The sequence below is a fragment of the Chlamydomonas reinhardtii genome, chromosome 1, assembly GCF_000002595.2.
Source record: "Chlamydomonas reinhardtii strain CC-503 cw92 mt+ chromosome 1, whole genome shotgun sequence".
NCBI lineage: Eukaryota > Viridiplantae > Chlorophyta > Chlorophyceae > Chlamydomonadales > Chlamydomonadaceae > Chlamydomonas > Chlamydomonas reinhardtii.
The window spans coordinates 2,191,461-2,214,981 of NC_057004.1; the positions used below are offsets into that span (position 1 = coordinate 2,191,461).

A 23,521-nucleotide genomic window follows, 5' to 3' on the forward strand; every position below is an offset into this window, starting at 1 on the left:
TGGGCCCATGCGGGCTTCGGTTGGCGGGAGACACATATTAGTAGACTCGTGGGCCCCTGGAAGCACATGGCGCCATATACATGTGTACACGACACTGCCTAGGATACGCATAGGCCCCCAACGAGCGCGTTGTCGCGACGCTCGACAGTTCGCCAACCCACAAGCGTCATGGGCACATACAATCATGTCTTCTTAGCAGATACTGCTGGGAAGTATCAACGGCCAAGCTGAGGGCCCAGGTTGCGTCAGCGCGTTGGGCTGGCCCCTGGTTTGCATGCGTATCGGCAAGCTGCTGGCAAGCATGAACGATACAGCAGCTGATGAGGCCCACAATGCAGCATTTGCAGCAGCAGGGAGATCGGTCGCTGGCGTGTTCTCAAGGAGCGAACTTGTCGAGGCCATATCGCCCAGCCTCGGCCCCAGCCGTGTGGCGTCCTCGTCGCTACTTCGGCTGGGCCCAGGTGGCACGGCCGTCATGCCAGCGGCGCACGCCGCCGGCGGGCGTCGCGTCAGGGCAGCGGCGGCCCGAGTGCAGGTCGCAGTGGGTCAGGCGCCAACGCTGGCGACGACTCCGTACGGGCAGTTGGGCCACCAGTACCACACCATGGGCCTTCTGGCCCCTAACCCACAGCCATCGGTGGTGGCGGCCACCGCCTCCGACGCGGCTGCCGGTGCAGCCCACGCTCGCGACATGGGCATGGCGTGCGCTGCCGCCGAGGCCCGCAACCTGGCCGTAGTGAGCACCGGCGCCAACCCGATACACCTGTTCCAGCTCGCCGAGTGCATCGACATCCTGAGCGAGGTGAAGGACAAGCTGAATCTGCAGCCACACCCTGGGGGCGGGGCTGCGGCCACCGCAGTCAACCTGGTTTCCACGGCGGGGCACACGCTGGCACACGCGCCTCCGGCCCTGCAACCCACGTCCGCCCCCTACCGAGGGAGCTTGGACAACCTGCAGGACGTGCAGCAGCGACTGGATGGCGGGGCTGCGGCTGTGGCGGGCGTGGCGAGCGGGGCCGCGCCGAGCGACGGGGCTGGCGGGCACCTGCACGCGTGGGCTGCAGCTGGTGTGGCGCACGGCGGTCACACGCAGCACCAGCCCCTGTACAAGTATCAGCACCAGCCCTACTCAATGTACTACCACCAGCAGCCGCTGCAGCCGCTGCATTCCTTGCTAGGTGTGGATGTAGGCGCAGGGGTTGCGGCGGGCGGTAGCGGGCAGGAGGACACAGCGGCGGTGGCTCAAGGTGGCGAGGAGCTGGACTCGTTCGTGGACGGTCTGTTTGCAGAGCCCGCCTTTCCGACGGACCCGGTTGGCGAGGCAGGCGGGGCAGGTGCGGCAGCCACAGGGTCTGCAGCAGCTGAAGCCGAGGCCGAGGCCGAAACCATACCTGGGACCGAAGCAGTAGGCGGGACAGCCGCAGTTGCTGAGGTTGCGGCGGAGCCGCAGCCGCAGCCGCAACCGCAACCGCAACCGCAACCGCAACCGCAACCGCAACCGCAACCGCAGCCGCAGCCGGAGCCGCAGCCGGAGCCGCAGCCGGAGCTCGAGCCGGAGCCGCAGCCGCAGCTGCAGCCGCAACCGCAGCCGGAGCCGGAGCCACAGCCGGAGCCGGAGCCGGAGCCGGAGCCCAAGGCTGCGACCAGGGCTGCGACCGGGGCTGGAGCAGAGGCAGCGGCCGTTGAGGCCGAGGCCGCGGCTGAGCCTGGGCTGACTGTCGGCGCATGCATGCCCCAGGGGTGCCCCGGCGATGACGCCGACAGTGTGGGCTCAGGGCTGGACGACGGGGACGACCAGGAGGTGAACTCGAGCCCGGTGGTGCGGGAGGTGGTGGTGCCGGGCAACGCGGCAGCAGCGGCGGCACAGCCGGAGCCGCTGCATTGCGCCCCGCAGCTGCCGGCCGGCGCAGCAGCGGGTGCGGAAGCTGTTGGGGTGGAAGTAGCGGCGGCGGAAACACCTGGAGCGGCAGCAGCGGGAGTCGAGGCGGAATCTGGCGTAGTTGCAGGCGCGGAAGCGCATGAGGCGGCGGCGGAGCCAGCGGCGGAGGAAGCCGTGCAGCCGGCTACGCAGGCGGCGGGGGCGTCACCAACGGGAGCAGCGACAGGACAAGCGCACAAGGACGCGACGCCCAGCGTAGATGCTGCAGACCCAGCCCCGGCCGCGGAGCTGCTGCCGACAGCTGGGGATGTGGCGCGGGGTGCGGCTGTAGCCATGCAGGCAGGACCGGTGGCAGCAGGCCAGGGGCCAGGTCTGGGCCCAGCGATGGCTGTGCTGGTTGCGCCGCTCGCGGCAGCAACTGCGCCCGGCGGCAGTACCGAGCTGCCAGGCTTTAAGGATCGGGCGAGCTTCGCAGCTGCCATCAAAGATGCACATCCCGCCACAGGTGGAGGCGATGGGGCTGAAGATGCTGGGCCGGGGGCGGCAGAGTCGGGGGCAGTAGGGGTGGGTGGGAAGGACGTCGACAGCGAAGGGGCCGTGCCGGCAACCAGCCTCACCGCTGCAGCCGTGATTCCGCCGGGCGGTGCCGCGACGCAGACGCGGACTGCTGCCGCCGAGGCTGGGGCGGATGGCGAGGTTGGCACGGCCGCCGCCGCTGCAGGGGCTCTTGATGGCCACGGCCAATGGGATCCAGCAGGGTCCGAGCAGCTGCTACAGCCTCAGGCGCCCGCACTACAGGCGCTGGCGGGCGGTGGCAGCATGGACCTGCAGCAGCTACTGCCACCGCAAGTGCGGATCAAGCAGGAGCAGGTGGACGAGGTGCAGTATCAGGATGAGGCAGTGGACCTGGTCATGGACATGGAGGACGGGGAGGAGGACCAGCAGGAGGAGCAGGCTGAAGGTGAGCAGGCGGCGGCTGAGCAGCAGGCACAGCAGCAGGCACAGCAGCAGGCACAGCAGCAAGGGCAGCAGCAAGCGGAGGAGGGGAGTGAGGCTGAGGGCGAGGATGGGCAACGGTCGCAAGGGCGAGGCCTATCGCCACAGCTGCACTCGCAGCAGCTCGGCGCAGCTGCTGACGACGCTTCAGCCGACCCGTCATCGCATTCAGCTGTGCCCGACGGCATGGACGCCTCAAGCCCGTCTGCTGCTGGCGCCGCCACCGCGGCAGCGGTTGCAGCAGCCCGCCCGCAGCCCCCGCTCGCCGTGGAGGCCCCGGCTGCGGGCCTGGACCTGCGGACCCTGGAGCACGCACTGCTAGCGGCGGCGACTGCGGCCGCGGCAGCACAGGCCGTGGCCGCAACCCTGGAGCCACCGGCTGCAGGTGCGGCTGCCGGTGCCGATCCGGTGGCATTGCCCACGGCAGTGCAGACGGCCGAAGCGGCGGGCGGCGCGCAGGCGAGCGGTCGAGAGGCACCGGCGCGCGCGCCCGGCGCCTGTGCTGCAGGTTGCGCCGGCGTTGCTACAGCCACGGTTTCAGAGGCAGAGGCACTACGGCAGCTGGCGCGGTGCAGCAAGGCGCAGGTGAAGGCGGCGGTAGGAGCGGTGGCGGAGGCGGAGGTGGCGCAAGCGGAGGCGGCGGCGGTGCCACTGGCGCAGCCGCAGCCGCCGCGGCTAGCTGTCACCGGCGGCGGCTGCGTGTGTGCACCTGCGGACTTGGCCCAGCGCGCTCAGGGTGTGCTGACACTAATTGAAAACCTCATGGCGGACTTGCGGGCGACAACAGCTGCGGCTGCGGCTACGGCTGCGGCGACTGCGGCTGTGGACGCCGTGTCCGCCCCGACAGCTGCTGCTGCGGTGCTGCCAGGGTTGACCGGCAGGGTTTACGCAGGAGCGGCGCCACCAGCAGCAGCGTCAGCGGGGGCGGGGAGCAGCCAGGTATCGCCGCGGGTGTTGGAGCAGCCTGCAGACGATGGGATGGCCAGTGACGCTGTGGGCATGGTCAGCCCGTTCACAGGTGTGTTGGCAGCGGCAGTTCGCAAAGGTGTATGCCCTCGGCGTTATGATACCTGACGCTCACACAACCTGTACCGTGCAATCAAACACGCAGGCACCGTGTGCACCCTCTTGCATTGTGCTTATCAAAGGAACGCCTGGCTCCTGACTTCCTCCTTGCCGCGCCCCTCCCTCACCCCGCCCAGGCCGCGCCTACCCCGCCCACCTCGTGCGCTGCCCCGGCGACGTGCCACTGCGCCGCCAGCTGGAGGTGCCGGGACTGCTGGTGTCCGACCCCCACCGCGCCGTGCAGGCCATCGTGGACGAGATGCACAGCGCCGCAGCCGGCTGCACCACCTACCTGGTCAAGTGGCGCGGCTACGAGCTCGACCCCGGACACCCTGGTGGGGCTGAAACGGCGTTCGTCGCCGGGGCAAGAGCAGAAGGCGGCGGCGTGGTTGGGACTGAAAGTACCGGTGGGGAAGCCCGGGCGGAGCGGCAAGGTGGTAGCGGCGCTGGTGCCTGCAGCGCCAGTGGTAGCGGAGCTGGGACCTGCACCGCCAGGGGTCGCGGCGGGCACTGGATGCGGGAGTCTGTGCTGCGGTCCTGGGCGGCGGTGCAGCCGGCGGCGACGGCAGCGATGGCAGCGTGGGAAGCGGGCGCGAGGCCGCGGCTCACGTCAGCCGGCGAGGTGCCGGTGCACCCCCCGGTGGATCTGCCCGGCGCAGCCTCGGACACGCCTGAGGCTGCAGCTGCGGCTGCGGCCGCTGTGGTGGTGGCCGCGGTGGCGGCGCCGGCGGAAGCAGTGCCTGCCGGTGCTTCCGGTGGGGTGGAAGCGGCAACGGTGAAGGCCGCTGCCGCGCCTGCACAGCTGCCGGAGCTGCCCCCAGTGACGCCCGCGCCCCGCCCAGGGGGCCCCGGGGTCGGCACAGACACACACGAGCCGCAGCAAGCACCACGGCCAGCGCAGGAGCATGAGGGTGAAGGGACGCGAGAGGCAGCACCGGCAGCACCGCCGCAGCTGCAGCCGCGGCGTCGGGGCCGTTCGGCCCAGGGCGAAGCAGGCGCGGTCAAGCCAGCCAAAACGCCCGGTGGGCGGGAGCTTGCCCGCCTGTTCGAGAGCACAATGTTCCGCACCGGGAACGACAGTGGCGAGGTCGTGGGTGGCGGGCGCAGAAGCCGCGCGGCGGCGCGGGCGTCTGCAGCTGCGGCGGCGGGAGGCGCACCGTCAGCGGGTGCGGCGGCACCCAGGTCAGCACGACAGCTGCGCGAATCCACGGCGGGCCGGGTCAGGGCGGGCAACCTGCCGCAGCCCCTGCCGCTGCTTCTCGTAGAGCAGGGGCCTGCGCAGGAGCGGCCGCTTGGCGAGCCCGCTACAGCGCAGCTCGACAGGGCCACGCAGGCGGCCGCCACCACTGTAGCCAAGCGGGGTCGAGGCAATCGGGCCAGCAAGTCGCGGGCAGCCGCTGCCCACGACCCGCAGCCGCGTGAGGCCCACTGCGTTGCGGACACGGGAGGCAACGCCGCTGCTGCGAGCTCAGAATCCGGAGGGGTCCAGGCCACAGCACAGCCGCAACCGCAGGGGCCGCAGGCGCCGCCGGAGCAGACACTGCAGCAGCAGCAGGGGCCGCAGGCGCCGCCGGAGCAGACACAGCAGCAGCAGGGGCAGCTGCAGCCGTGTCCCAAGCGGGCATCTGTGCAGGAGGATTTGGCGGAGCGACAGCCACGAGCACTAGCGGAGCCAACATCGGGGGTGACAGCGCAGGCGGCGCAGGGGCCGTTGGAGCTGCCGCAGGCAGCACCGCACCAGGCGCAGGCGCCTCATCAGCACCTGCACCAGCCGCAGCCGGACTGGCTACTGCTGGCGGGCCTGCCGCAGCGGTTGGCGCCAGATGTGTTGGCGCAGCTGGTTGTGGGTGCGGATGCGGCAGCGGCACAGCCGAACCAGGCACAGCCTGTGCCGGCGCCGGAGACGGGGGCGGCGGGGATGGCAGGTCCGGTCAATGCCGAGTCAGAGCAGTGGGCTCTGGTGCTGGCAGCGCAGCCTCCGCCGATGCCACAGCGCCAGCCGAACGACCAGCTCCAACTGCAACTCCAGATCCAGCTGCCAAACCAGCTGCAACTTTCCCCGCCACAACCATCAACAGTTGTGCCGGCAGCGACAGCGCTGGTGCCAGGGCAACCGCACCGGCAGCTGGCGCACCCACAGCTGCTGCAGCTGCTGCCAGCCGTTCCGATGTTGGCGCCGGCGGCGGTACCAGCAGGGGAGCTGGAAATGTCGCCGCAAGGCCAGCAGCGGCTGGCACTGGAAGCGCAGGAGTCAGCCCTGGGGGCGCAAGCCGCCGCCGCACCAGAGGTGCTGGTGCCCGTGCCCGCGCCCATAGCACTGCAGGCCGAGCCAGAGCAGGCTGTGCGCGAGCAATTAGGTCAAAATCAGGCACAGGCACAGCATATGCAGGACCAGACTCGCACGACACTGGCAGAGCAGGCGGATGGTCAGCAGCAGCGCATCACGCAGGTGCGCACTGAGCAGGAGGCGCCGGAAGCATTGCAGCAGGAGGCGCCGGAAGCATTGCTGCAGGAGGCGCCGGAAGCATTGCAGCAGGAGGCGCCGAACGAGGCGCAGCAGCAGGGTTTGATGCAGCAGGATGCACGGCAAAGACTGCAGCCGGCGGCGCCATTGCCGGCGGCGCAAGACCAGGAAGCAGGGGGTTGGGAGCCGCAGCAGCAGGATCAGGAGCAGCAGCAGCAACAGCAGTCCGCGGCGGCGGCGCAAGCCGTTGGCACGCAGGCACCTGCTGCGCGCAGCACGGGCGCTCGCAAGCGGCCACGGCACGACTTGGAGTCCGAGCCAGGGCCAGCAGTGGCGCAGCTCGAGGGAGGGAGCGAGGGCGCGGGTGGCCCAGAGGCTTTGGAGGCGGCAGAGCCGTGCCGGAAGCGCGGCCGCGCACCCCAGAAGCCGGCACTGCCGCTGCCGCCGCCGCCGCCGCAGGGCCTCAGGACACAGCCAGTGCGGCAGCCTGCCAGCCGCCGCTCTGTGCGCCTGGCGTCACGCGCCGCCTCGCCGTGCGACCTGGGGCCTACTGCGTCCTGCCCAGCGACCGCCGCTAGCAGCCCGGCCGCCTCCCAGCTGGAGCGCCAGCACGTGGGAGAGTCTCCGCCGCCGCCCGCAGCGTCGGCGCTCGCGTCGCCGCCGCCGGTACAGGTCCTACTCGACCAGTCGCGGTTTGGGTCCGCTGCTCAGCAGCTGCAAGGGCGGGTGCGGCCGCAGGAGCAGGAGCAGCCACACCCGCTGCCGCAGCCGCAGCCGCAGCCGCAGCCGCTGCCGCTGCCGCTGCCGCAGCCACACCCGCAGGCGCGGACGCAGCCGCTGCGAGTGGGGAAATACCCGTCGCAGCAGGTCCCGACGGCCCCGGGAGCGATAGAGCCGGACGCCGCCATCCTGATGGGTGCTGCTGCGGAGGCCGAGGCGGCAGTTGGTGGAGGTGCCGGCATTGCGGTTGCGCAGATGACCGCGCAGCGACAAGGGTCCCAAACGCCTGTACCGGAGCAGGTGTCGCATCAACAGCCGCAGCAGCCGCAGCAGCCACAGCAGCCGCAGCAGCAGCTGGACGGCATGCTGCCCTTCCCGTCGCCATCATCGCGTGCAGCCCCGCCGTCCGCAGCCCCGCAGCCGCCACCGCTGCCGACCTCCCTCCGCCGCCGGCATCTTGCTCCGGTCCATCCCAACCAGCGTGCGGCTTCGGTAACACCCCACCCTGACGATGGCGGTGCGCTGCAGCCGCGCGTCGCCAGTGTCGGCGGTGACGCCGCCGCCGCGGTGGGCGTACCTCTGGGCTCAGGTGCCCTTGCGATCGGGGTCACAGGAAGCAATCCGACGGGCGCAGAAGGCGCGCTCAAGCGCAAGCGCGAACTGAGGCGCGGTCAGAGGGAGCGCGAGGCGCTTGTGGCTGCCGCGGGTGCCTCTCTCCATCTGGTATCTGGGCCGCGGCTTCGGGCGACTGCACGGCGCCGGCAGACTGCTGGGCAGCAAGTAGGCAGTGCGGCTGCACTTGGCTCACCTGCAGCTGGGCCGCCGGCAAACAGGCGCGGTGGCGCAAGGGCTGCTCGAGCACGTGTCGGGCGTCGCGCACAGGCTGACACCAGTGCCGATGAGGAGGCATCGGAGGTCATTGTGGTTGACAGCGTGGACGCCGGTGAGGAAGCAGAGGCGCACGGCAAGGGAGTGGAGAGCAAAGATGCGGTGTTGGAGCGGGAGGCTGAGACGGACGAGGAGCCGGAGCAGGCGGACGCAGCAACGCAGCCGGCGGTCCGGGGGCGTAAGCAGAACGGGACACAGACGAAGGCACCTCGTGCCGCTACAGTCACCGCCGCGGCCGCTGCAGCTACGGCTGCTGCTGGACGTGCTGCGTCCGCTGTCCGCTCTCGCGCCACCGGCCACGGGCCCAGCGCATGGCGGACTCATCTGGAAGCCGCACCGCTGCAACAGGCGGCACCGGCAGCAGTAGCGGCACCTGCAGCAGTAGCGCAGCCGCGGCACCCACCGCGGCACCCACCGCAGCAGCAGCAGCAGCAGCAGCAGCAGCAGCAGCAGCAGCAGCAGCAGCAGCAGCAGCAGCAGCAGCAGCAGCCTATGGCAGGGCAGCGACGGCGCGGCGGCCGCCGTGGCGAGGAGCCAGGCGAGGGGCAGGTCGGCCCAGAGGCAGCTGACAGCGATCATGCCGACGCAGGTGCTGCGGGTGGTGACCGCACAGCTGCGGCACACCTGCCGCGCCCCACGCGGGTGGCTCAGCTTGAATCCCCGCTGTACCAGCAGCCCGGTGCCGACGGTGGCCGCAGCAAGCGCCGAGCAAAGCGGCCCCGGCGCGACGAGGATTTTGTCACCGTCAGCGCCATTATCAGCGGCAACACCAGCAGCAGTGACGGCGACGGGGACGATGATGGTGAAGCGAGCTTGAACACGGCAGAGGACGACAGTGCCCTCCGCGCGCGGCGAGGCCGTGGCCGGGGCGGGGGCGGGATGCGGGGCCGCGGCTGGAGCCGCGGCAGGGGCAGGCGTCGCAGCAGCAGGACCCGGGCTGTTGCCCGTCGCATTGCGAAGGACTGGGCTGAGGGCAGCGGTCGCGAGACGGACAGCGAAACGCGGAAGCTGGCGTGCGGCCAGTTTGCCCAGTCCCTCCGGCGGCAGCAGGAGCGCCGGCGTGGCGGCGAGGCCGCCGCAGCAGCGGCACCGCCGGTGCGGCGAGTGCAGCAGCGGCAGGTGCGGCAGCGGCGTGTGCCGCAGCCGTGCACCCGCATAGCTGGAAGGCGGGGCGCCGAGGACGATGCGGCTGCGGAGGAGACGGAGGTGGAAGACGAGGCGGAGTCGAAGGCGGAGGCCCAGGAGCAGGCTGAAGGGAACGATGGCGGCGAGGCAGTCGCTGCAGCTCCTGCTCGGGCCGCCAGGCGAGGCTCGGTCTCCGCGTGTGTGCAGCCTGCTGCAGCTGCCAAGCGGGCCTCGGCTGGGCCGGTCCGCCGCAGGCGGACCGCCAAACGGTGTGCAGCAGATGCAGAGGCGGAGACGGAGGAGGCGTCAGAGGAGGCGTCAGCGGAGGAGGAGTCAGCGGAGGAGGAGTCAGCAGAGGAGCCACGCAAGGAATCAGAGGCGGACTTAGAGGCGGGCTCGGAGGCTGAGGCTGATGGTGAGTGCATGAGCGGCGCTGGGTCTGGAGCGGCGGCGGCTGCGCGGCGCGTGTCGCGCTGCCGGCGTGGGTCCCGCCGGCGCGTCGATGGCTTGCATGCCAGCGGCAATGGTGCTGGTGGCGGTCATGACGGTGGCGGTCAGGGCAAAACGCGAAAGCCGCGCAACGCTGCACGCGGCGGCGGCGGCGGCTATGGCACGCGCGCTTTGCAGGGCGCGGGCGCGGCGCCATGCGGCGACCACGCGCCTGCAGTCGGTGAGGGCGAGGAGGGCGCCGCGCGGCCGCAAGCGAAGAAGCGTGGCCGGCCGAGCCAGGAGGCGCTGTGGCGCAAGGAGGTGGTGGCGGGCGACTACGTGGAGAGCCCCATTACAGGTAGGTTGGCATCGGCTGCACCTTAACATAAATATTCCCAGCATGGTGACATAAGGGCAGCACGTGCTTTGACTCGCTGACTGCATGGTGCCTTGCTCTTTCTGCCTCCGCCCTATTTGTCGTCTGCCACAACGTTGCATCTCCAGCCATGTCGGTAGCCCACAACACACTGCTGCCAAGCAGCACCATGTGACAGCGCGCTGTTGCAACCCCACCCGCTGCAACCCCCAGGTCGCCGCTACCCCGCCTCCGCCTGCTACCGGCCCGGCGACATCCGTGTGGCGGACTACGTGCCGGAGGAGGATGACACCGAGGGCGTCGTGGAACGAATCATGGACCAGGTGGAGGACGCCGCGGGCCACACCTACTTCCTCATCAAATGGAAGGTGGGCACAGAATCATATGAAAGTCTGGGAGATCCTTTCAGCTGCAGCAATACATGCCTGCGGCACGTCGGAAGCGTTGCTTTGGCCTTGAACCGGCTTGGCGTTTCCGTGCTGCTCGCCTGCCGTACCTTGTGCCGTATAGGGTTTTGAGCTCCAGCCCGGATTCGGCTGGGGATACCCTGCCCATCCGGGCTCGGTGGTGACGCTGTGGGCGGGCGAGGGCAAGGGCCACTGGGAGCCGGCAGAGCACGTGCTCCCAAGCGACCCCAGCCGAGTGGCGTGGGAGCTGGCCAAGCCCTTCTGGTGCGTGTGAGCGGGACTTTGGGACCTTGGGTGGCACGGCATGTGCATGGGCGCACCGCGCGTGCGTGTGTGTGTGTGTGTGTGTGTGTGTGTGTGTGTGTGTGTTAAACAAAGAATCAAACGGAACAAAATTCCGCCATACACGCGCGTGTGTGTGTGTGTACGGTATTTGTGTGTTTGTGTGTGTGTGTGTGTGTGTGCATGCGTGTATGCGTGATTTACAAGGTGGCAGCGCTGCAGGTCTGTGCCGATCCGGCCGGCGGCAGAGCGTCTCTGAACAACCCCTCGTGCGGACTGCACTGCTGATTGGAGCCGGTTGCCCCGCCATGTGCTGCGGTTGCGGTTGTGGTATGCAGGTACACAGAGCCCGCGGCGCAGCAAACCATGCAGGTGGCGGTGGCGGCGGCAACGGGGGCGGCAGGAGGGGCGACGGCGGTTGCCAAGCCGGCCACGGCCGCTGGAGAGGCGGCAGGGTCGTCGCTGCGGACAGGCAAACCGCCGCCTGCCAAGCGGGGGAGGTAGTGCGTGTGCTATGGGAGCCCTGCTTGGGGGCTCCGGCAGCTGCGGCGTAGGGTGCTGTATCACGCAAGTCTGGGCGTCTGCCTTGTGGCGGCCTGCTGGGCGGAGCGTTTGCTTGAGCCGCCGCACCGGCACGTTATCGACGAGGCTTGAAGGAACGAATGCGCACTTGCTGAAACGTGGCAAGAGTGCATGTGGTGTGTGCATAAACGTTCGGGGAGCAGGTGATGCGCAGCACAAACGTGCTCGCAGTGTTGGGTTGATGTTGCAGCTGCGAGTGACAGAGGGCTCAAAAGGTATCAGTTATTGTTGCGCAAGAGATGGCAGGGGACGATACGGGGAGAATTCGCGTGCTATACTCAGTTACTCACGGTCGGGTCGTGCACTGCCATGATGTACGGTACGGAGCGTGGGCATGGAGGTTGAGTAGGTCTCCGTTAGTAATACTTAATCGTGAGCAGTGGCGTTCGGGTGTCCCCACAGTCCAGTTGCTGGTGAAAGGACGTGAGCTGATTACCACCAGACGCCACAAATCCTGTATCTGTTACACGAATGAGAGCATGATTCCGTGTTGGGTTACTCACGCTGAGCAGCTAAGGTGGGACGACATCCAATCCAAACGATGTCGAGAGGCCTGCTCTCTGCTGTATTGCAGATGTGCAGGGAAGGTGGCGCTGCCCCCCATCTGCGACCGCACCATGCACCAGCGGAAGGCATTGATGTCCTTTACATGAGTCTTTGCGTTTCCGTGCACTCCCAATGAGTCTTGAGAGCCTGAGAGCCTGAGGCTCTTCGGAAAGGGCGCTCTGGAACCTAGTTCCAGCCCGATCCAACTTGCGAAGGTCCACTGCGCGCTAAGCATTCGTCGACACCATCTCCTTATATTATACTAAGCTACATCATTACGGCACATATCACAAGCTAGTAGCGGGAGTCCTGGTCCTGCAGTCGCCACGCTGGTCGCCACGTGCGCTCTGGCGAGCATTGGTCGCCAATTGTTACTTTAACCATTTGTGCAAGTATTTTCTCTTCTAGGACCTGTGCTTGTACAAATTGATGGCTTTAGAGCGAGAAGGTGCGGCTGGGGCCTTGACAGTCAAAATGTACGCGAGGAGTCCGCCAGCGACCGTTCACCCAGCAGCACTCCCCGTTAGAGGTTCGCTCTCACAATGCATTGCGTATAGACTGCTGGCCCGACCTGGTGACACGTCCCATGGTTGGGTTTGTGTGTGGGGGCTCCCCACGTGCGATGTGGAGGGCCCTTCCCTGGTGTGGGTGTCATCCTCAGCGCAGCGCCCCGTGGTGAAGAGTCCAAAACCCTAGGGGCCATAAACGCTTGAGGCCCATAGCCGGTTCCGCGTCGGCAGTCATAAAATCAAAAGAAGTCAACTTGTCAACACTACTGGACCAGCCATGTCCACAAGCATCGTCGTGGACCCGGCGCGCGGCCACGCCGAGGAGCGCGCACAGATCGGAGGCCTCACAGCGGCGACTGCGTCCAAGGGAGATGTAAGCACTACATCCAGTTGCGCGCTCCCGCTAGGTTGACTGGGCAAGGCGCATGCTGAGCCATCTGCCTTGACTCCTTGCAGGCCGCGCTGTTCCGTTTGTTCATCACGCCCCTGGAGGTGCGGCGGGCGTCCTCTATCTGCAACCGTCTGATCAGTCCGGCTGGTCGGCCGTTTGGTAGTTGTCCTGGTGGGGTTCATGTGCCCCTGCACGGGCGTTTGGAGGGGCCGAGCGACTGCTGGCTGAGCGTGGCACTCCGAGACGTTCGACATTTTCCGAGACGCCCCCGCCCCCGCCCCCCATACACACGAACGCACGCCCCTGTCCCCGCCGCCACTGCACACATGATCGCAGGTGTGGAACAAGGTGGTGGCAACGGGAGTGGCCAAGGCCAAGTACTCTTGGCCGAAGAAGGTCCTGCTATCCTTCCTTGCTGGTGCGTGCGTGGGCTGTCTATGCCCCTTATCCGCAAATGAAATGCGAGCATTGGGTGCAGTGGGGTGTGGCTGTGATCTGCCCTGGCGCGCATCGTTTCCTTTTTAATAGCCCACCCCCAACCTGCTGCAGTGTTTCTACCCCCTGCTTGTGCGCCGCTCACTGCCACGACAGCAATCCCTCCCTCCAGCTCGTATTGCTCAGCCGCCTTGAACTAACCTCAGAAGCCTCACCGCCGCCCCCTGCTGCATCCCCTGCTGCACACGCAGGCGCCTACCTGTCATTCGGCATGGCGTTTGCTTTCCTGGTGGGTGGCCAGCTCAAGAACATCAAGGTGGATGACCCAGGCCTCTACAACGTCATCCTGGGATTCTTCGGACTGCCATTCGGCCTGACAATGATCATCCTGATGGGCTCGGATCTGTACACCAGCGACGTGACGTTCATGCTAGCTGCGTGGTGCGAGGGGAAGACCAAGATGACAGCTGTCGTGTGGAACCTGGTGTACTGCTGGTTCGGTGAGTAAGACATGGGCGGGTACTGCATGTATGCCGCGTGCGTGCCACATGCAGGCGCGCATGTGCGGTGAGCCACTACCGTTGCCTTATGTCGCGGTTTCTGCAGCAGCTAGCTTGGACTGGCCAGCTTTGTCAGTGAACGCATGCGTGGCTGAGAGGTTGATTGGAGCCCCAGCACCAGCGCAGCAGCACCACGCCCACCAGCCCCGTGCCAGCAGTCCGTGTTTCGCTCGTTGCCGCAGCAGCTCTTGCGTGCGGGTTGTTGCGGCTAAATTGCCACTTGAACTAGCAGCAGCGCACCAAACCCAATCACCTGCTGGCGCCCCGCCCCTCAAGCCCCGCCCCCCCCCCCGCCCGCCCCCCGCCTGTAGGTAACCTGTGCGGCTCCCTGTTCATGGTGCAAATGTACATTTGGGGCGACGTCTTCAGCGGCCGCGAGGCGTTTGAGGAGAGCGTGGCTTTGAAGAAGACCTCGCCCGACTTCGGCGTCAACTTCGTGCGGGGCATGCTGTGCAACTGGCTGGTCAACATCGCCACGTGGCAGGCCATGACGGCGCAGGTGCGTGCGTGGGTGGCACCCTGGATGGCGGGGTGGTGGCATGCGGCACAGGGGCGGCGGCACTGATCATTTACATTCTCGCTTCTCGCGAATCTGTCAACAGATTGAAGGGTTGTATGGGTGTGCTCAGACATGCACCCCGCGTCCCCGCCTGCTGCCGACTTTGCCCAAATCCCTTCAGGACGTCACGGGCAAGTTTGTGGGTGTACTGATCCCCGTCACCATTTTCGTTGCAAGTGGTTTTGAGCACTGCATCGCTAACCAGGTGCGGAAACCGAGTGCCTGCTTTTCGCAAACCTCTGCAGCACACGCACACGATAGCCGCGCAACATCATCGTTGTATCACCGTACTTGATTGCTCTGCTGCAAGCAACCCGCCCAGTGTGTCATGCCGTACAACGTCTCCCATGCTCCAAGTCCTACCCCGTCGCACCCTGCAGTTCGGCATCCCCATGGGCATGCGCCTGGGCGGCACCGCGCAATACGTGACCACCTCCGAGGCCATTGTCAAGAACTACATCCCCGTGACGCTGGGCAACTCGGTGGCCGCCATGATCTTCATCGTGGGCTTCTACTTCTTCTCCATCGGCAGCGGGCACGACATGTAAGCCCGCGAGCGAGCGAGCCGCCTAGCTCCATCATGTAATGTACGCATGTGGTGGTGACTGTCGCGAGCCGCACACAAATCACGCTGCCCCCAACCGCCCGGCCCGCCCTCACGCACCCTACCTCGATCGCCCCCGCCCTTGCCGCCTTTGCCGGCCGCGTGGTGGTCGTGACCCACATACAGGGTGGTCAACTCCTGGAACTCTGGCGTCACACGGTACCTGCCACCCATGCTGGCCGGCTGGTGAGTCATCCGACAGCCCGACATCAGTGGCCGTGTGACCCCACCGTCTGCAGCACCATGCCACGACGCAGCGCTGCAACCTTCACCTGCTGTCCTTGTCCCACAATCCGCCACGCCTAGCTAGCTACCTCCCCATCCGCCGCCCTCTGATTCCTTACTTTCTCTTCCCAATCCCGCAGGCTGCAGACGGGCGATGTGGTGGCAGCGGAGGGCGGCCTGCAGCCGCTGCCGGGCAAGTTCATTGGTGACATCAGTGTGCACTACGGCGGCGTGGCGGGTGGCGGCGGCGGCACCCCCTCGCACCGTGGCATCTCCGCAGCCCTACGCGCGCTCACCTCCTCCATGCGTGGCACACATGCGCCGCCGCCAGCGGCGGTGGTATCTGCGCAGCCGCAGGCGGCCACCGGGGAGGGCGCGAACGGCAAGTCCATGGTATGAGCGCTGGGCGGAGGCCTGGAAGCATGCACCCAAACGGGGGGGCGGGCGCACGGCAGCGGGACAGCAGGCTGGGCAAGGGCACCAGATATTAATAAATTATTGGCAGTATACTGATGTAGTAGCAAGCGTAACTATATGATACGGTACCAACGGCTGGTGGCCGCTCCGTGCGGGTGGGGCGCGGCGCTTGGGCGAGGGGGTGGGGGGCTGAGGACCTCGGTTAACCCTGAGGCCACTGACATGTAGCAATGTGACATGCCGTAGCAGTTTTGGGTCGTTCTTTTGAAACGGTTTCGTTGTTGGCCTGCAACGCCTGGTGTGGAGATAAGGATGTATGGTTTTGCCCGCTGGGGTAAGGAGGGGCGAGGTCCATGACCAAAGGGCATACGCCACGACGTATGTCCTGTCTTGCTTGTGTGTGCAGCACGTTTTGCGGGGCATATACAGCTACATGCCCACGCAAGCAATACGGTGTACGGTAGCACGACCTTGTAGAGGCAATGCCGAGGGCTCAGCCCAACAGTAACGGGGCTAGCGCCTGGAAGTACGGCACGGTGTGCATGTCAGGTGTAGACTTACAGATACAACTGTAGGGGGCGGGCAAGGGGTTAACAAAGATGACCTAGAAATGCGTAATGGAGGCAAGAGCACGATCGACGTGCGTGTGTTGTGGAAGCATCCCAACGGGAAATCCCCGACGTCTTTCCGGCCACACTTGGGCCGAAATGGTGTAATTGCAAATGAATTTTGACGATCGGTCCAATGCGGGACCGAAGGTGTTCATTAGATCCGTTGAAAACTTGAAGCCTCAGAGTGGAACCCCTGTCCACCGGCGTGTCAACCGCCGGCTGTTCACAAACCCGAGGCCGGCGGGCCAGCGCTTAAATGGTGATAGTGGCCTTGAAGGATATGTTGAAAGCGCTGCATGGACTCGCGTATGCTAGATTTGCAGCGGCGGATAACTGTCGGACGACATCGTCCCATGTACAAGTTTAGTTTGAATTGCCCCGCTCCATTATGATAAACACACTAACAGCACAAAGTCAATAAAATATTATAATATTAACGTGGGACTTGAGGTAGACTGAATCAAGGTTGGACACAAGCTTGGGCGCCGCGACAGACAGAGAGGCGCTGCTGGTCTGTACCGAGATGGCTTGCCGCTCGCTGGAGCTCGCAGTAATGTTCATCACTTTAGCCTGTAGCATAAATGCGACTCTCTGCCGGAGACTGCCGGAGGAGAGCGACATTGTGCAGGTGGCTCGCGAATGTGGCAGTTTGTTTCGCACGCGACGCCTAGGGCCTGCTCTGTGCAAACATGGATATCCAATCATCGTACCGTGTGTGCCTCGAGTTATCAAAGCGCTTTGTACTTCAAACTGAACTCCACGCCCAGGAACAGGAAGGCCTATCCGCCGCGGGGGCAGTCGGCCTCCCCATCCTAGACGAGGCCTCTCGCGCGGCGCGGCGACGCACCGCTTCAGCGCCACCTGAGCCTGCCCCGGCGCCAACTCCAAGCCGGCCGGGACGCACACGGGGTGTCACAATTTCCACAAACCCGCCCAGACCACCGCCTCGGCCGCAGCTGCCACCGCCACCGCCGCCCTCAGCTCCGGGTCCGAAGCGACCGCCTTCGCCACCACGCCCCCGGCGGCCGCCGCGCCCTCCCCGGCCTCCGCCGTCTCCCCCCCGGCTTCGCTCGTCTCCATCACCGCGGCGCAGCCCGCAGCCTCTCAGTCCTCGGCCCCCAAGCCGGCCCCCCAGTCCGCCGCCCCCCAGCCCTGAGCCACCGCAGCGGCCGGCTGGCGACAAGCCCCTGCCCAATGTGCTGCTGGTCCTCTCAGATGATCAGGTGGGGGCGGGGCGCGGGCATAAAAGAGGCGGGCGCATCGCAGACTGGAGGCGCCGCAGCATCGCCGCCCGTGCGCGCGGCGAGCCAGGCCTGGACCGGGCCGCAACCCCCTCATGAAAAGCCTTGCACATGAGACCCTGCTGCGTCCGTTGTCGGGATTGGCCGCCGCACCAAAATTGCCGCCGCACACAATGCCCCCGTACACGATGACGTACCGTAAACAACCCGTACGTGCGCAGGACCAAATGTACGGCAGCGCCGCGCCGCGCTTCATGCCCGCCGTGAACAAGTGGCTGGGCGGTGGAGATGGCGGCGGCGGCACGCAGCTGTCGAACTTCCTGATCACCACTGCGGTGTGCTGCCCCGCGCGCACCAGCATCCTCACCGGAAAGCACGCACACTGCCACAACGGTGCGTGCGTGTCGTGGGGCAGTGCCGGCGCTAGGGTGCATGGGAGGCGGGCGAGAGGTTGGTGGCAGGTTGCGCGGGTGCCGGGAGCCCGGGACACTGCTGTGTCTGGGGTGTGGGAGGTAGGGGACATTTTGTTCCAGACCACCCTAAACCAAGACTCAGCCAGCCCAGGGGGATGCAATGAGCCCGCGACATGGGAGCCTTGGTAGGTCCTTGTCCGGCGTTCCAGCTTTACATCGAGGCGGCCCCAAGTACTGCTCACGCACCTCGCTCCTTCCCTTCGCGCAGTGACCACCAACTACTACCCCTCGGGCGGCTTTGTCAAGTTCCTGGAGCTGGACGTGGAGAAAACGTGAGTGGCCCGTAGGCAGGGGTGTGGGGCCGGGCATGCGGCAGCCTCAAGCTAGCATGCGCCAGTTGGCGTTGTGGGCAGGTCCATTCTTTGCACCAAGGAGCGCTCGTGTCACGAATTAACAGTGCCACGCACGCGGCTGCATCCGGCTACGTAACTCCTCCATTGCCACGCCGTGTGCACTGCCGCCCCCAACACACGCAGCTGGCTACCCACGCGGCTCCAGGAGGCCGGCTATCAAACCATCCTGGTCGGCAAGTTCCTGAATGGGGTGAGTCATGTGTGTGTGTGTGGGACGCGGCGCTGACTCCCAAGTGCCGCGTGCATGTGGCCGCATGCGATTGACATGACGCCAACAGCAGTTGAACGCCGTCCTTCCGTTTCGACTCCCTGACCGACCCTTCCGGGTATGGTAAGAGCCCGTTGCTGGCCCCCCGCCCCCACCCCCGCAGCGCGACTGTTTCCTTACGGGATTGGTTCAGAGTTACCTCCCCCCCCGCGCATCTCCCACAGTACTACACGAGTGAGGCGCCGGCCGGCTACGTGCCCAAGGGCTTCACCGTGTTTGACGCGCTCACGACCAACGTGCGTGACATGTGCAACTGGCTTCGTGGCGCTCGCTAGCTGCCTTGCTTGCGGGGCACTCATGACATGTGCATGCTGAATTGCATGCCGCCTCAGTACCCAGCCTCGCCGCATACGAGCGAACACCCCCCACGATTTATCCCTCTCCACGCACCCGTATGTGTCATGTGCCGCTGCTTCTCCTGCTGTCTGTCTTCCCCCCGCCCCTGATGTCCACAGGCCTACAACATGACCAACAGCTGCTTCTCCCGCAACGGCGGCCGCTCCACGTGCTACCCGTCCGACTACCAGACCGACCTCATCGGGGTCAAGGCCAAAAACTACATCAGGTGCGTACGTGGGCACAGCACTGGTGCCAGGTTGCAAACTTCGTGTCATCCAAGGTTTTGGTACTTGACGTTAGTTAACCCCCAGGCTAATGTGCTGTCCCTGCAGCGCTGCGGTCCGCGCGAAGAAGCCTTTCTTCGCCTACGTCACGCCCACCGCGCCGCACCGCTCCAGCACCAACCTGGTGACTTGGCACCCGCCCACCCCCGCATCCCGGCACAAGGACCTGTACGCCGATGAGAACGTACGTACGTGCCCGGGCGCAACCTGCCGCCGTGTGGAGCTCTGCCTGCTGCCAAGCTGCTCGCCCTGCTGCGTACAGCACTGCGCAGTGCCTGCCGTGTCCGGCGTCATAAAGCGCCAACTAGACGCCCCGCCCCAGCTGCTGCCCATCCAGCGCACACCCACTGCCCTCCTGTCCCACACACCAATCGGGCGAGCGGCACACACATACACACTCCGTTTCCTTTCCTTGTGCTCTCTGACAGACAGACACACACACATGCACACCCGTTGCGGCTGTGTGCGTACATGCATGCGTGGGCAGGTGACGCTGCCGCTGGGCCCCAACTGGGATGTGCGTAACCCCGACCTGCCGCGCAAGGGCAACGCCAACAACAGCCCCACCTTTCTCGCCAACATAAATGCGCTGCACCTGGCGCGGTTGGGGAGCCTGCGGGCGGTGGACGAGATGGTGGACTCGCTGGGTGCGTGTGCGCTTGTGTGCGGGGTATGGGTGCGTATGTGTGTGTCTGTGTGTGTGTGGGGGGCAAGGTGCGTGTGGCAGGTTGGCACGCAAGCATTTACGAAGGCTTGGGTGCGCGGGAGGGAGGGAGGGAGGGAGGGAGGGAGGGAGGGAGGGAGGGAGGGAGGGAGGGAGGGAGGGAGGGAGGGAGGGAGGGAGGGAGGGAGGGAGGGAGGGAGGGAGGGAGGGAGGGAGGGAGCGTACGCAGCACATGGCCACCTTCCCCACTTACCGCATGTGCCACCTTTGCTGCTCCATGCAGTTGGGCACCTGCAAGACTTGGAAGTGCTGGACAACACCATTGTCATTTACATGTCCGACAATGGGTGAGATCTCCGGCGGCCGTACAGCATCTGCTGCCGCTGGCTGATTGCTTTCTGACATGGGGGGTTCTAGCAGTCTGAGGTCAGCCGCCGAACGTGCTGACACCGAACACCTCACGTTGGTGCGTGCTGTGTGCCGCGCAGTTACCACATGGGCGCCTTCTCGCTGCTGGACGGCAAGAACCTGCCGATCGAGGAAGACGTGCGAGTGCCGTTCTTCATCCGCGGGCCAGGCATTCCGGCGGGGCAGGTGCGTTCGGCAGGTGGTGTGATGTGCACCTGGGGAGAGCAAGCCAATGACGCTGCTGCCGGCTGCAAGCCAGGGCGCCGCTAGCTACTTGCCGCTGCTACTGCCGCCCACGGACACACGTGTGCTACTGCCGCCCACGGGCGCACGTGTGCTACTGCGCGCCACACGCACTGCCCTGCACACGTGCCGTACACGCACGCGCAGGTGCTGCCCCACCAGAGCACCAACGTGGACCTGGCGCCCACGCTGCTGGCCCTCGCGGGTGAGGCAAACAGGAAGTTGCTTGCTTGGTCACCCGGCAACACACGCTGTGGCATGCAGGCTTGACAGTACTGACAGCACAGCCCACATGCACAATCAACCTCAAGCACGTGCAAATTGCATGCGCACACCTACCACTCCCGCACCCCATCCCACCCCCCCGACGCCGCCCACAGGCCTGCCCATCCCGCCCGACATGGACGGCCTGCCGCTGCCGCTGTCAGAGCCCCTCATGCGCCCCGTGTACGAAGCACTGCTACAGCCGCCGCAGCAGCAGCAGCAGCAGCAGCAGGAGCCGCCGCAGCCGCCGCCTGCTGTGACGGTGGCGGCAGTGGCCACCGGGCCCTGGCAGCTGCGCGAGGCAAGCATCATGGAGGGCTGGAACGGCGACGGGTCGGACGAGAACGCCCGGTATGCGGCCCACTTCAAAAGTGCGTGCGTGGCATGCTTGGCGTGCGGTTGGATGCGGCGTGGCATTTTCATTTCAGTGGGCCTTTTTGGGTGCGGCATGCACGTGGCCACCTGCTGTGATGGTGGCCTGCATAGGACTTCAGATTCAGCAGTCTGCATGGTCATGGGCATGTGCGTGAACATGGGGTTGCACGTGCGTGCCGGACGTGTACGGGTGTGTGTGTCCTATCCCCGTCTTCACGTACCGGTGTTCCTCTTTGCGGGACCGCATGCGCGCCAACCCGTATCACGGGTACGTTTGTCGTACAAACCACGCGCGCCCCAACCTGTAAGTGTCCCTTCACGCCCACCCCGGACCGCGCAGCGCTGCGCCTGTGTACGGACACGCTGCTCCTGTCCGACAGCGCCTTCGGGCCGGCCGCGGCACGGCAGGTGCCTGTGCGGGCTGGCGGGCCGCCGCTGGTGTGCTACAAGTACACGGTGTGGTGCCAGGGCAACCGGGAGCTGTACGACCTGGCGGCGGACCCCTACGAGCTCATCAACAGGTGTGAGAGGGTGGTGTTTTCGAAACTGCGCCAGCCTACAACCTGCAGGCTTGGCCTGCACTGCAAGTGTGCTTGCATAACGCGCGTAAATGAATGTCTTGTGCATGTGTGTGGCCCGCAGGATCAACGATGCAGCAGCCCGTGTCGTCGACCGGCTGGACGCGGTGTTGTCGGCGCTGGTGCACTGCAGCGGCGTCGCCTGCCGCAACCCCTACAGCCTGCTGCATCCGGGCGGCGGCGTGCGCAAATTCTCAATGGTGCGGGCACGCACGTCGGGCCGCTAGGGGTCCTGGTAGTCCCTTGGTGTGGCGGTTGCCTCTTCCCTATCACAAACTGGGGGCTGGGGCGCGCACCGGGGGGGTATGGTATGTATGACGGCTTCGGCATTGGCTCCGGACCTCAATCATCAGCTGTTGCCTGCATTGCCCTGCGCCCCGTGCGCCTGCCGGCACGCCACACCTACGGTACACAGTTGTTGGCACCCGAGTATGACGCCTTCTACTCGGGCCTGACCAAGCTGCGCATCAAGACCTGCTCCAAGTTCTACATCCCGGATAATGAGGTCACGTGGACTCAGCAGGTGGGTGGGTGGGTGGCTGGTGCGCACCACCTGCTGGACGCGCCTCACACCTGCAGATAGACGTGCGCGCGCATGTGCAAGGGAGCACGGCCCTAGATAGGGCCCAGAATGGCAGCTAGAGGAGACGTGTTGCCAACCCTAATAACATGGATAATGTTCGACAAGATAGTTCTTGATGGTCTACCGTATGCATGTTTTTGCCTCGCGCGCAGGGTGTTGGGTCGCGCACACGTGGACGTGGATGAAGGCACGAATGCGACATTGCAGGTATGGTAGGGTTACACGCGTGGAGGCACGGAGCTGTGTGCGGTCAGCTGGATGCGGCAGTGAGATTCGATCCAGTACATAGACACGGTGAGATAGGCACGCAACCGTGTGGATGCTGCGGGCAGGTGCAGCCGTACGGCATTTGTGGCAGGTGCAGCCGTACGGCATTTGTGGTAGGTGGTGGCAGGTGGTGGCGGTGCTGGTGGCGGAAGCAAGGTCTGTGATTTGGAGCCAATCGGTGTGTACTGGCACCTGATTGGAGTTGGGGTTGGGGCGCATAACGAGCGACGCAATTCATGGCCATGGCAACGCCAGGTGGTCTGCTGTGACAGCACGATTGGGCTGTCATACATAATGTCCTGCACTCGGTGGCTCCAATGTGCATGGAGCTGGTGCCGTGCGTGTGTGAGGAGTGTGAGGCGGGATGTGTGGGTCCCAACTCCCGAGTACCGTAGTGCGGAGGTTCAGTTCGATTTTACTTATGAGGGCGGCAGGCACGCAGGGGTGCTCACTGTGGTGCATTCCCAGCGCAATCGGGTGCAGGTGTATACAGTGTATAGGGAGCTGGTTGGTAAGCATGATGACCTGCATCAGGTTAAGAAAGGAGAAACAAGGCAGCGTATCATCACCGCCCAGGCGGGCCAGGTAGAAGTGTTGTCGTTGTCTTTGTTGTGTGTGGTTACAAGGTGGTGCGCACGACGCGCTTGCTTGTCCCTGCAGAAACCTGGGCCGGGGGCCCTTATCACGCCAGAGAACTCACATGTGATCTGTGCATATGGGGGGGGGGGAGGCGTTGGACGCCTTGGCGCCTTGTCCAGGCACTGGCTGGGCGGGAAGCCAGAGCCCAAACGTTGCCAGGCTTGATGCATAATGTATTTACATTTCTGACACAGCTGACATTGTCATAATGCCCGAGCACGGATTGTGAGATGCCAGGTTTGGGCCGGAACGGTGGTCGCCGTGGCCCTTCAGAGGAGGCACGGCATCGAGGCCAGCATGAGGCCGACGGCACTCACTTGAGTGTTCCGTTGCTAAGAATCTCAATTGACTACTTATGTTTCAATGCACTTCTGATGTCCCTGGCCAAACGTTGTCCTCATATGTCATACTCGCCTCACTCACTCGCAAATTGGGACGTGAATAGCTCATGCTTGTAACAATGCAGACAGTA

The 23,521-nt window shown here is 65.6% G+C and overlaps 3 protein-coding genes across 3 annotated transcripts; all 3 read left to right on the forward strand.

Annotated features, from left to right (window-relative positions):
• Positions 1-107: 107 nt before the first annotated feature.
• CHLRE_01g012000v5 (uncharacterized protein) lies at positions 108-11,759 on the forward strand. The gene is made up of 5 exons (XM_043058323.1): positions 108-3,893; positions 4,078-9,924; positions 10,156-10,310; positions 10,453-10,613; positions 10,970-11,759. Exons 1-5 carry the CDS (start codon positions 302-304, stop codon positions 11,133-11,135), a joined length of 9,921 nt encoding a protein of 3,306 aa, XP_042928237.1. The 5' UTR covers positions 108-301; the 3' UTR covers positions 11,136-11,759.
• Positions 11,760-11,897: 138 nt separating this feature from the next.
• Positions 11,898-16,479, forward strand: CHLRE_01g012050v5 (uncharacterized protein). Its single transcript, XM_001689380.2, has 9 exons — positions 11,898-12,641; positions 12,725-12,760; positions 12,996-13,077; positions 13,346-13,594; positions 13,966-14,153; positions 14,335-14,418; positions 14,594-14,757; positions 14,944-15,003; positions 15,183-16,479. Exons 1-9 carry the CDS (start codon positions 12,546-12,548, stop codon positions 15,439-15,441), a joined length of 1,218 nt encoding a protein of 405 aa, XP_001689432.1. The 5' UTR covers positions 11,898-12,545; the 3' UTR covers positions 15,442-16,479.
• Positions 16,480-16,527: 48 nt separating this feature from the next.
• On the forward strand, positions 16,528-23,519 carry CHLRE_01g012100v5 (uncharacterized protein). The gene is made up of 17 exons (XM_043058324.1): positions 16,528-16,698; positions 16,838-17,293; positions 17,533-17,704; positions 17,993-18,056; positions 18,261-18,327; positions 18,570-18,641; positions 18,861-18,970; positions 19,077-19,212; positions 19,516-19,675; positions 19,976-20,039; positions 20,181-20,286; positions 20,491-20,548; positions 20,724-20,978; positions 21,323-21,503; positions 21,625-21,760; positions 21,976-22,083; positions 22,296-23,519. The coding sequence occupies exons 1-17, from the start codon at positions 16,624-16,626 to the stop codon at positions 22,326-22,328; spliced, it is 2,253 nt and encodes a 750-aa protein (XP_042928238.1). The 5' UTR covers positions 16,528-16,623; the 3' UTR covers positions 22,329-23,519.
• Positions 23,520-23,521: the final 2 nt, after the last annotated feature.

Coding starts and splice junctions, on each gene's coding strand:
- CHLRE_01g012000v5 (XM_043058323.1), top strand. CDS start 302: ATGAACGATACAGCAGCTGATGAGGCCCACAATGCAGCATTTGCAGCA. Junction 10,311..10,452: donor ACTTCCTCATCAAATGGAAG/GTGGGCACAGAA, acceptor TGTGCCGTATAG/GGTTTTGAGCTCCAGCCCGG. Junction 10,614..10,969: donor GAGCTGGCCAAGCCCTTCTG/GTGCGTGTGAGC, acceptor TGTGGTATGCAG/GTACACAGAGCCCGCGGCGC.
- CHLRE_01g012050v5 (XM_001689380.2), top strand. CDS start 12,546: ATGTCCACAAGCATCGTCGTGGACCCGGCGCGCGGCCACGCCGAGGAG. Junction 12,761..12,995: donor TGTTCATCACGCCCCTGGAG/GTGCGGCGGGCG, acceptor ACATGATCGCAG/GTGTGGAACAAGGTGGTGGC. Junction 14,154..14,334: donor GGCAGGCCATGACGGCGCAG/GTGCGTGCGTGG, acceptor AAATCCCTTCAG/GACGTCACGGGCAAGTTTGT.
- CHLRE_01g012100v5 (XM_043058324.1), top strand. CDS start 16,624: ATGTTCATCACTTTAGCCTGTAGCATAAATGCGACTCTCTGCCGGAGA. Junction 19,676..19,975: donor CGAGATGGTGGACTCGCTGG/GTGCGTGTGCGC, acceptor TGCTCCATGCAG/TTGGGCACCTGCAAGACTTG. Junction 21,504..21,624: donor CCCTACGAGCTCATCAACAG/GTGTGAGAGGGT, acceptor TGTGGCCCGCAG/GATCAACGATGCAGCAGCCC.